Raw genomic sequence first — 12,775 nt, 5'->3', positions numbered from 1 at the left:
TTGAGAACGGCCTGGCAGCAGGTGAAGTGTGGGACAGTTCTCTGCCCAGGTATCAATGTGGCCAAACTTGAAGCTGGTCCGAGGTGGAGTCTCTTTGTGCCACATAACCATGATTGCTCTCTATCTCTGCAGGTTCTTGCCAGAGAAAACTGGCAAAATTACCTAGTGATCTGTAAACTAGACACTTGTGACAAAATTTCCCTGGGTCTTCTACTATCACCCACCTACCTGCCTCCTCACCCTCAACCTTTGACAGGCCTAATTTCCAATCTTCCTCAATCCACAACAATATCCCATTTTAACTTAAAGAAGTCAGATGATAACTACAATCAGCCCCTATCATCAACAAAAGGTTGAAATGTTAAGTCTCAAACCCCCTTCAACTACAGTGTTACTGACAATGTCCTAAATGACAGTCTGTGCAGAGCTCAGCCTAGACTCTTGATAGGTTCAACAGAGGATTACTGATGTGTACACTCAGCTCTTCTCAGAAACCTATGAAATGGATTTCTGTCTGCAAGGAAGAGCTATCACTCTCCTATCTCCCCCTAACTCAGCAAATGAGGTATCTAGGTCCCTATTAGCACATACCCTTAACATATCAAAGTTCCATGCTGGCTCCTGGTCTCTTCTGGCCCACAAACCCCTTCACCACTACTTTTAACTTCTGGGCTCTTCTGGCCTGCACACCTCCCCCACTTCTTTAAAATAGACAAAGCTTCCTTACCATTTTGTTATTCTCTCTTCCACCCAGGGGGTAGTTATAGCAGCTTTGGACTCCTGAAAATGATTTTTGCTTCTCTTTGCCCCTAAGAAGTAACCATGGCAACTTTGAAGTCCTCAAATAAACCTTCTTTCCACCTGTGGAGTGGCCTGGTTCAATGTTTTACTGCTCCCTCCCTTACACTTACATGTGTGTCTAGTGGGAGTGTACATGTGAATGAAGGCCAGAGATGTTGAACATATGGAGCTGAAATTACACCAGTTGTTTGTAAGTCACCTAGTATGGGTGCCAGGAATTGGACATCCACCTTCTGCAACAGCAGGAGGTGCTCTTAACCAATCTTTCTGACCCCATACTCTCTGGATTTTTACAACTGTGAATACAATGCTAATTTCAGTCTTATAGTCATCTAAGCTTTCACCTAAATCTGAAAATTCTAATAAAAACACAACAATCCAACAGTATCAATTAAATGGCATTAAGTTTTCAAATGTCAGAAGGTGATAGACAGCTGTTTCTGTTTATAGACTTTCTTGTGTTTCCCCCAGCTCTTTTGTAGACAAATGCTGTACAAAGCATTCATTACTCCTTAAACAGAGCTCATATCTACCCACTATACATTTTAGGAACTAATAAAGGGACCAGTTTCCTGTTTCAGCATCTTCATGAATATTTATTGTTGATTAGTTAATAGATAATTGGGAAGAGGACAAGCAAATTTGAAGTGAATACTAGGTATCCACCTGCTATGAGCTGCAAGAATATATTATAGAGATTCAACTGTATATAATAAAGCTATACCTAAAAATATCAAGGAAATTTTCTAGAGGGAAGCCATTTATCAGGGAATATTTGTTGTGATTCAGCTTTTTATATACACCAGCTATCTTCTGTTCTGAAATTCTTGTGCACTCATATACTACTAGACCATATGGCAAACAGTTAAGCTTCTCAGACATTCTGTTAATCTACTAGGTAACACCCCTACAGAGCCTAGGAAACAGGCAAACTGTAGATGAATAGTCAGTTTTCTTGTGCAACTGAAGCTCAGACTTTCCTTGCTCAGACTGGCCAAATGGCATTTCAGAGCATTTGAGTCAGAACAAAAGATTTTTGCAGATCCAGGTTGGAGTGAAGTGGGGGGGGGGCTGAATTCTTGAGAGTCTTGTGGCAGAAGAGAAAGGAACAAGGCAGGTCTTTTGTAGAGAATAAAGATTGGATTAGGTCAAGAGAGTAGGAAGAGAAGAAAAGAGCATGGATGGAGAATCTGAAGACAAAGATGAGATCCAAAGCATAGGAGCTTACTAAAACTATGAGAGGACAGACAAAGAAGGGACAGAGAGGAGCTGAGTGTCAGGACAGAACTGAAGCTGTATAGATAGAATTTTGTCTTAGAGAAATAAAGTAAATGGACAAAAGAGAATGGTGTAAATAGATTCTTTTCCCTTAGGTAAACCCACACTGGACATAGCATCTTCCCCAGGACTCTGGGAAGAATCTTCTTAGGGCAGACCCCTAGGAAAAATCTGGTATCTACCTTCTGCATTTTTCTTTCTTCTCTCTGTCTGAGACCATGTCTCAGAAAAAGAAAGGGAGAGTGATACTGAGACTTGTGGTCAACTTGAGCCAACCTGAAGGACATTATGCTAAGAAAAATCACCCTTAAAAGAGAGAAATACTGCATATGTGGAGCCTAAAACAAAATTCTCCATTAGTGATAATAGCGGGATGGAGAGATGTTTCTAGGATGTAGAAACAGCAATATGTAGGAGGAAGAGGGCAGAGATCCAGTGCACAGAATGAAGACCAAATGCATCATGGAGAATTAGTGCTGCTCTCACCATAGGGAGAAACGGTGCATTCAGAAGACAGACATGCTGACCAATTCCACTATCAAAATATTCATATAGGTATAAATAAGGACATCAGAGCATGTGGTTCAAATACACAAAGGAATTTATTGTAGCAACAAAATGGTCTCTTTATTCAAGGATATTTGTGCCATATATCATTTTTTCTGGTGCCTTCTTTCTTGGTAACACTTCAGCAGAGCAATCTTATGCTCATCATTCTGAGCATATCCTCGATAGCTGATCTTCACCTGGATACACAATGCATAAAGACAACAGTCACTCAGCTTTCACTGTCTATGACTTTTTCTTAGAGATTGTCTTTGTGGTTCAGTTCTCCAGGTATTGGTTGATGTCACCCTCCAAAAAGGGCCCCACTATAAAAAGCCCTCAAATTACTGTTAGTGTTCTCTATGTCTGTTCCTTGCAGCTGGCAGTATTTCTGATGGAGAGTTAGTGTCCCTGCCTAGGTGATCAAGGAACAGTAACAACAAATGACTCTAGACAGTAGATGGAGGGGATTGAGCAGTAGGGGACTCTCACATGGCTCCTGCCAGGACAGAGAGGCATCGCCCTCAGTGAGGTAAGTCTCTGAGTTGCCTCAGACACTGTTCCCCTAAAACAAGGGGTTAGTACAAGGGCCTGGGTGCTACCTCGATCAGTAGACATTTTCCCTTGTTCCTCTTAGTCCATTTGCTTGCAAGTCTCTGGCCCAACTTCTCTGTCAGTCAGAAGAAGCCTCTTCCATCAAGGAGACCTGATAATGAGGCATTTTGGTAAGATTACCAAATGTTCAGTTGTCCATCATCCTATAACCAATCATGTCTTCCCCACAGCCTGAGTAGAGGAGCATCACCTGTGTGTCTCTCTTCCATCCAGTGTGTTAAGGCTTGAGTGGCATCTCCTGCTCTAAGCACTATCCAGTTGAAAATGCCCCTTGCTGAGTGTAGTCCTAGGAGTCTCCTTGGTGGCCCCAACATAAGGTCATACAGGCAGCAAAGGTCTTCCCCAGCCTGCTGCCTGGGGACATAAATCCTCAGCAACAGCAACGTCCCTGTAGGATGTCAGAAAGAAAACAGCTGGGATCTTTGTGTTGAAAATAGTATCTTGGGATGTACTAAAGTGTGGTTTTGGGGTGTACTACAGTGTGGGCCTAAAGAGAGGTATGAATATGACCCCTTAAATCCCTTTAAGTGTCTCTGAGTTATCTTTGGAGGTAGGAATATGGCAGGAGCCCATGAGCCACCCAGAGGCAGCCCTCACTGTCAAGCTGGGGGTTGCCATTGTTTTTCCATCAACAGGTTCTATCCAAGATCATACCTGGAACCAGCTCCATCTCTGAATCCAACTGTAAACACTCCAGACTTCACCTTGCTTGCACTCAAAGCACAGCTGGTGGGTCTTACCTTGCACAGGACCGGATGCCCTGAGCAAATGGTGCACCATGGCATGTGCTGGCTTCACGTGGCTCCTGCGAAGCAGTAGAGCAAGGTGGTAAGTGTAGAGCAGGGGTGGGGGTGGAGACAGGAACAAGCTGAGTTAGAGGAATCTGAGGCGTTTCCAGGAGGGAAATCACATGGAATATGAAATCACCTTCCTTGGAATGGGAGTCCTCTCCAGTTCAAGCAAACTTCACTAGTGTCAACTGTGCACAAGGTACATTGAGAGAAGTGTGTGTGTGTGTGTGTGTGTGTGTGTGTGTGTGTGTGTGTCTGTCTGTGTATGTGTGTGTGTTTCTGTCTGTCCAGATAGAGTACAGAAGAGTGCATCCATATGGCTCAGGTTGCAAAGCAACAAGCAGGTTCACCAATAATAGTGCTGGGGGGAGTTGTGAAGGTGTCTGGATCTTGTTGGGTAGGAAGCCAGCTGTCTAGTAGGCCAGGATGGGGCTGAGAGCTACACCATAGCTAATGGACTCACCTGTTCCCACACACTCTACCTTCCCAAATGAGCACAAGATGCACACTTTTTGCAGACGCATTCCTCTGTTTCTGGCTCCAACCTGGTCAGCTCCAACTCATGCAATCTGGTCAGGCCCTCTGGGGTCCTCCTCTGCTTCCAGTACTGCTGTCTCTTCTAATGGTTCACACACCTGGAGACAAGTAGCTGGACTGACGAGAGCAAGTAGCTGCTCTGAGGCCTGTTTTCCTAATGATCACAGCACTCTGTGGATACTTGTTTAAAAGATTTCTGGTCCTACAGAGTGCTTCACTTTACTCGCACAATTGTGGCACCGCCAGCCATCATGAACCTACTTACAAGGGAGAGTCGGGAGGCTCACAAGTCTGTCAGATCTGCCTCCCAGAATCCTTTATCAGTCCTCAGAGTCTACGTGAACTGAGAAGGCTGTGGCATCCTCCCTCCTCCCCAGTCTTCATCTGCAGACACAGGAACACTTTGCCCCTAGTTTTAGCCTGTGATATGAACACAGCTTCCCATGGCACACAGCCATCTGAACTTCCTACCTGGCTTTCCGTGGCGGGCTGTGTGCATCCTCAGCATGCTGCTCTCCACTCTCTGGTTTCAGCTTAGGGGAACCACAGTGCCTCCAACAGCACTTGAAACAGAAACAAGAAAGGGGCATCTTAGGACAATATGCAGGTCTTCTGCTTGGCTGTGCTGGCCCTGTGCAGTGCTGGGCCCTGAGTCGGATCCCTCCTGAGCGCCTGCCCCATTGCTCTCTTCAGCAACCCTTCTCCTCATCCATGCCCAGCCTCGGCCACTATCCTCTGCTGTCTGTCTACATCTACGTCAAGTTTCTCAGCAAGGATACTGTGGGGTTTGCTTTCTGGTGTGATAATATATTATCACCTACTCCTATAATTTATTTAAAAGCATACAGCTTAGTGAGGAAAGGTACTTGATCCCAAGCGTGGGGACCTTAATTCATTCCCTAGGACTCAAATGGTATAAAGACAGAACTGACTCCTGCAAGTTAACTTCCACATACATGTAGTAAATAATTTTTTTTCTTTAAAGAAAAGAACATCATTTTTAAAAAGGCCTAGATACGAAAGCGAATTGTAGCCTCTCCACCTACCTGTTGCCTTGGCTGCTTCCCTGGCCCTTTAAGCTCACAGCCAGGATTTTGTTGCGGCCTAGGCGCTCCCTCTTTTCTGTTGATAAGCAGCAACATAAACTTCTCAGGCCTTTTATAACCCTGCTCTGTAGGGTCTTCCAAACTCGCTTTCTAAAGGGGGCCCTGGGTGCAGTCTGGCTCCGGCCACTGAGGTGTCCCTGGGATGTTTCTGGAGAGGATGGGCTGAGGTCTTTTTCTTGTACAATGGGACCCTCATCCTGGGGCTCCATGATGGAGAATGGAGGTGCTCTATCCTGTGCGTTCATGTTGTTCTTTGAACCAGCTATAGCCACACTGTGGGCCTGTGCCCTGAGATCCTCCTGAGGTGCAGTTTTTGAGAAAGCTGAGCTGGTCTTTATATATCCCTGAACAGCTGTAGCCACACTGCGGGGCTGTCCTCTGAGATCCTCCTGAGGTGCAGCTAGTGAGAGAGAGGACCTGGTCTTTTCATATCCCTCACCAGCTGTAGCCACACTGTGGAGCTGTGCACTGAGATCCTCCTGAGATGTGCTTTGTGAAAGAGATGAGCTGGTGGTCTTTTCAAAGCTCAGACTAGCTGTAGCCACACTGTGGGGCTGTGCACTGAGATCCTCCTGAGATGCGCTTTGTGAAAGAGATGAGCTGGTGGTCTTTTCAAAGCTCAGACTAGCTGTAGCCACACTGTGGGGCTGTGCACTGAGATCCTCCTGAGATGCGCTTTGTGAAAGAGATGAGCTGGTGGTCTTTTCAAAGCTCAGACTAGCTGTAGCCACACTGTGGGGCTGTGCACTGAGATCCTCCTGAGATGTGCTTTGTGAAAGAGATGAGCTGGTGGTCTTTTCAAAGCTCAGACTAGCTGTAGCCACACTGTGGGGCTGTGCACTGAGATCCTCCTGAGATGTGCTTTGTGAAAGAGATGAGCTGGTGGTCTTTTCAAAGCTCAGACTAGCTGTAGCCACACTGTGGGGCTGCGCACTGAGATCCTCCTGAGATGCGCTTTGTGAAAGAGATGAGCTGGTGGTCTTTTCAAAGCTCAGACTAGCTATAGCCACACTGTGGGGCTGTGCACTGAGATCCTCCTGAGATGTGCTTTGTGAAAGAGATGAGCTGGTGGTCTTTTCAAAGCTCAGACTAGCTATAGCCACACTGTGGGGCTGTGCACTGAGATCCTCCTGAGATGTGCTTTGTGAAAGAGATGAGCTGGTGGTCTTTTCAAAGCTCAGACTAGCTATAGCCACACTGTGGGGCTGTGCACTGAGATCCTCCTGAGATGTGCTTTGTGAAAGAGATGAGCTGGTGGTCTTTTCAAAGCTCAGACTAGCTATAGCCACACTGTGGGGCTGTCCTCTGAAGTCCTCCTGAAGTGAGGTTTGTGAGATAGATGAGCAGGTGTATTCATCTGATATGCTGATGTCTCTGCACTGAATTTCCTCCTTAGAGGTGTGATGAGATAAAACATCCTGTGAGGACACCTTGTACTTTGATATGTTAAGGCTAGCTTCGGACATATCCAGGGATGACAGGCTGGAATATCTTTTCAGTATGGAACACAATAAAGACCATATTTCATCAGAAGTGTTAGTAGAGCTCTCTGAATCCCCCCAAGTGCTGTTCATGAAACTAGCCTCATGTACACACTGCGGGAGAATTCTGTGAACTGAGGCTGTTTTCTTGTTAGGGCAGTTCAGGGTGGGAGGCACACTGTACCTCGTTCTCCCCTTTTTGTCGTTCTCAGGACTCTCAGGTAGAATGGGCACAATGGAAGAAGTGGGAAGGATGGGGACACTAGATCTCCTCTTTATAGTCACTTTTGGTATCGTGGGAGGACCTGTAAGGTTCAAGGATCCAGAAGACTGCTTGAACTGAGGATCTTCTATAAAGCTGTCTTCCCAGAGTGACTGCTGCCTAAGAATCAAGTAGGTGGCCATCACCTGATCAAACTTATTCTCCCATAAAGCTTCCATTATCTCTCCTTGCTTATAACCCATGATGCCCATGATGCCCATCACACTGGGGTCTGGGTAGCTGTCCTCATTGTTCTTTCTAAAGGGGTTGGGAAGAACTTCATTTCCATGCTTTAGCCATTGAAAGCCCACAACGTCATCTATCCTTGGTCTTTTTTCGGGATTTACAGTTAACAACTTAGCAACAACATACCAAAGCTCAGGTGACAACTTGAATTCAACAGAGTACTTTCCTGCCAAGATTCTCTCCTTTAGTATTTCAATGGTAACTCCCATGAAAGGGAGGCACCCTGTCGACATAAAGTATAGCACAACCCCCAAGCTCCAGATGTCGATTGCTAGGCCATCGTAGCCTTCACGTTTAAAGAGTTCTGGGGCGCAATAAGGAAGAGTCCCACAGAAATGTGTCAGCTTCTGCCCCATGATAAGCTTGGTGCCCAGTCCAAAATCACTGAGTTTTATATTGCCTTTGCCATCCACTAATATATTTTCAGGCTTTAGATCCCTGTGAGCAATCCCTTTCCTGTGACAATACTGGAGGGCACATACCATCTGTTTAAATACCTTACGGGACTCCTCCTCTGGTAGGTAGCCAGACTCCAAAATCTTGTCCATTAGTTCTCCACCTGAGGCATGTTCCATAACCATATAAATGTTATTTGTGGTGTCAATTATGTGCAAAAGTTTAATGATATTGGGATGGTCTAGAGATTTCATTATTTCAATTTCTGATTTGATGAAGATGTTCTTTGTACCTTTTGAAAGACCTTTTATTGCTACCCTTGTCTGGGTGAGTAGATGGTTAGCCAATTTTACTTCTGCAAATGATCCTCGGCCAAGAGTATTTAGTATTTCATAGTGTATTGTTAAAGCCTCTTCGTCAAAGGAGATGTGCTGTAGGGTTTTGCCTTGAGCCACTTCAAACTTCTTCATCATTGTTGATATAAATGCTCGTACCAACACCAACTACTGATGCAAGATAAAAATTAATCAAAAGTGAGTCTAGGAGAAACATTTATAGTTATAAATTTCTGCAGTTAAAAAATATGATGGATGTCCAAAATAACCTAATGATGCATGTCAAGGTTATAGGAAAACAAAAACAAGCCAAACCCAAAAGAAATAGAAGAAATGGTCAAGTCCAGAGCAGAAATTGATGAAATGGAAACTAAAATACAAACACCAATGTAACAAATACTTGATTATTTTAAGAATAAATATAACTGATGTGATCTTAACCAAAATAACGAAAAGAAAAAATTAAGATACAAGTTAATAATATTAGAGACAAAATAAGAAACTAATAGGAAAATTTAAGATGCAAGTTAATAATATGGGAGACAAAATAACATGGTGTTACCAGAGATACAACTGAAATCCAGATATCTAGACAATCACTAGGGAATATTTTTAAAATGTTCCTGTGAATTGGAAAAAAAAAAACTAGAATAAACTTCTAAACACACAATAGCTACCACAACTCAACTAAGAAGATATAAAACACCTAAACTGAAAGACTGTAAGAGCCAGAGGCAGTGGATGACAACACAAACAGTTTTCTGGACAAAGCAGGGCAGTTGTCCACCTGAGTTACAGCATTGTGACCTGCTTAAGCATGCCAGACAAAAGTCTCAACATGAAGAGGGGAGGTGGGGCAAGAAGTCACACTCCTGTTGAGCTATTGACAAGTGATTCCAGGAGAAGAGGAACACATTTTTAAGGGTGTGACCCCTGGTAGGTGAGACCATGTTTCACTGGAAGGCCATAACCAAGAGTATAAGGACAACAGAAACTCTACTCTGGCCAAAATCAAAACAAAAAGTCAAACATGGGTGGTGGGAAGGGGAGTATTGGAGATCAGGGAGGAACTGGATGAAGGGATGAACACGACAAAAATATATTGTACAAAATTTTCAAAGAACTCATTCAAAAGAGAAATAAAGCAACAAAATTGAAATAGTAATCAGAAATACTCTCTTGACAAACAAAAAATCCAGAACCAGACAAACTCATTGGTTATTTCTATCAGACCTTTAAAGAAGAATTCACACCTGTAGTGATGTTTTGTTTGTGATAAAAAAAAATAAAGCTTGCTTGAAGATCAGAGTATAGAGCTAAGCCACTACTTAGCCATAGAAGCCAGGTGGTGATAGCTCACACTTTTAATCCCAGCACTTGAGAGGCAGAGGCAGATGGATCTCTGTGAGTTCAATGCCACCTTTGGCTACATGAGAATAATCCAGTCTAAAAGAATAATGGAGCCAGTTGGATATGGCTCACACCTTTAATCTCAGCACTAGGAAGGTGGAGACAAGAAGGGAAATGGCTGGGCAGAGAATATAAGGTAGGAGGAGACAGGAGCTCATTGTATTCAGTCTGAGAAGTCCTGGAGACAGACTCTTATATCCTTTCAGTTTGAGGATTGCTAGAGATAAGAAGTCTCTCTAGTGACTGGCTTCTTTGTCTTAATGATCTTCAGGAAAGCTTTGTTAGAGAATAAATAAAATATCACCAAGACAGCAATGCTTCTCAGATGATTGCATGAAATGAAAAGGGGAAAGATGCTTCCAGACTCATCCTAGGAGCCTGTATTTCTCAGGTACCAAAATCAGGTAGATACAGTAACAAGAGAAAGGTATAATTAAGGCCTTGGTGAACACAGATGCAACAGAACTTAGTAAGAGTACTTAATACTTCACATAAATTTCAACAGCACTTAAAAGGACCATTCTTGATGATGAAGATGGGTTCACCCAGTCATGTAAGTGCTGCAACATATGCCTACTGATTAGCAATGTTGTGCAGAAACAGAAGAGCAGGAATCATGTACTCAGCGAGAAAGAGTGAAATTGTCATTTTTCAGGGAAAACACATGGACCTGGAAACCGTGGTGTTGTGTATAACAAGCCAGGTCCCACAAAGACATTTGTTTTTAAATCGTAGATCACAGGTTGGGGAGGGGACCTGACAGTAAAAGGGAATATTAGGGATGTGAAGGGGAAAGAGGAGGGGATAAGTATATAGAGTAGGTGAATATTATCAAAGTACATTATGTGCAGATACAGAAATGTTACAGTGAATATTTTTATGCTTAATATTTGCTAACAAAATCTTTAAAAAGTAAAAAGAGACAAAGAAAAAGAAAAATGGAGGAGAGTTAACAAAGAAATTTTAAAATATGTAAAAATTAACATCTAAAACCAGAAATATAAATTATAAAAAATAAAATGAAAAATGAAAAACAATACCCCCAAAGCACAACCAGAAATGTGAGAGAAAAACTCACTCTGTCAAGTACAAGTCACCAGCATCTCAATCCAAATCATCAGCAATATCCAGGTCCAAAACTTTCACCAGCGTCCGAGTCCCACAGATCACCACCCAACAGCTCTCTGTACTAGAAGGACAAACCCAACCCCGGGCAATGTGTTATATGCACATGTGTCAGTCATTCCTCACAATGGCTCCTTGTGAGGTCAGAGCAAGACATGGACCAATGACACCAATGCTTCTCAGATGATTGCATGAAATGAAAAGGGGAAAGATGCTTCCAGACTCATCCTAGGAGCCTGTATTTCTCAGGTACCAAAATCAGGTAGATACAGTAACAAGAGAAAGGTATAATTAAGGCCTTGGTGAACACAGATGCAACAGAACTTAGTAAGAGTACTTAATACTTCACATAAATTTCAACAGCACTTAAAAGGACCATTCTTGATGATGAAGATGGGTTCACCCAGTCATGTAAGTGCTGCAACATATGCCTACTGATTAGCAATGTTGTGCAGAAACAGAAGAGCAGGAATCATGTACTCAGCGAGAAAGAGTGAAATTGTCATTTTTCAGGGAAAACACATGGACCTGGAAACCGTGGTGTTGTGTATAACAAGCCAGGTCCCACAAAGACATTTGTTTTTAAATCGTAGATCACAGGTTGGGGAGGGGACCTGACAGTAAAAGGGAATATTAGGGATGTGAAGGGGAAAGAGGAGGGGATAAGTATATAGAGTAGGTGAATATTATCAAAGTACATTATGTGCAGATACAGAAATGTTACAGTGAATATTTTTATGCTTAATATTTGCTAACAAAATCTTTAAAAAGTAAAAAGAGACAAAGAAAAAGAAAAATGGAGGAGAGTTAACAAAGAAATTTTAAAATATGTAAAAATTAACATCTAAAACCAGAAATATAAATTATAAAAAATAAAATGAAAAATGAAAAACAATACCCCCAAAGCACAACCAGAAATGTGAGAGAAAAACTCACTCTGTCAAGTACAAGTCACCAGCATCTCAATCCAAATCATCAGCAATATCCAGGTCCAAAACTTTCACCAGCGTCCGAGTCCCACAGATCACCACCCAACAGCTCTCTGTACTAGAAGGACAAACCCAACCCCGGGCAATGTGTTATATGCACATGTGTCAGTCATTCCTCACAATGGCTCCTTGTGAGGTCAGAGCAAGACATGGACCAATGACACCAATGCTTCTCAGATGATTGCATGAAATGAAAAGGGGAAAGATGCTTCCAGACTCATCCTAGGAGCCTGTATTTCTCAGGTACCAAAATCAGGTAGATACAGTAACAAGAGAAAGGTATAATTAAGGCCTTGGTGAACACAGATGCAACAGAACTTAGTAAGAGTACTTAATACTTCACATAAATTTCAACAGCACTTAAAAGGACCATTCTTGATGATGAAGATGGGTTCACCCAGTCATGTAAGTGCTGCAACATATGCCTACTGATTAGCAATGTTGTGCAGAAACAGAAGAGCAGGAATCATGTACTCAGCGAGAAAGAGTGAAATTGTCATTTTTCAGGGAAAACACATGGACCTGGAAACCGTGGTGTTGTGTATAACAAGCCAGGTCCCACAAAGACATTTGTTTTTAAATCGTAGATCACAGGTTGGGGAGGGACCTGACAGTAAAAGGGAATATTAGGGATGTGAAGGGGAAAGAGGAGGGGATAAGTATATAGAGTAGGTGAATATTATCAAAGTACATTATATGCAGATACAGAAATGTTACAGTGAATATTTTTATGCTTAATATTTACTAACAAAATCTTTAAAAAGTAAAAAGAGACAAAGAAAAAGAAAAATGGAGGAGAGTTAACAAAGAAATTTTAAAATATGTAAAAATTAACATCTAAAACCAGAAATATAAAT

At 42.6% G+C, this 12,775-nt stretch overlaps 1 protein-coding gene across 1 annotated transcript; it reads right to left on the bottom strand.

Annotated features, from left to right (window-relative positions):
• Nucleotides 1-5,610: 5,610 nt before the first annotated feature.
• Nucleotides 5,611-8,529, bottom strand: LOC118581727 (sperm motility kinase X-like). Its single transcript, XM_036184208.1, has one exon. The coding sequence runs from the start codon at nt 8,527-8,529 to the stop codon at nt 5,611-5,613; it is 2,919 nt and encodes a 972-aa protein (XP_036040101.1).
• Between the last annotated feature and the right edge of the window lie 4,246 nt (nt 8,530-12,775).

Source organism: Onychomys torridus, chromosome 4, assembly GCF_903995425.1.
Source record: "Onychomys torridus chromosome 4, mOncTor1.1, whole genome shotgun sequence".
NCBI classification, from domain to species: Eukaryota; Metazoa; Chordata; class Mammalia; order Rodentia; family Cricetidae; genus Onychomys; species Onychomys torridus.
This window is presented reverse-complemented; position numbering and strand designations above follow the sequence as displayed.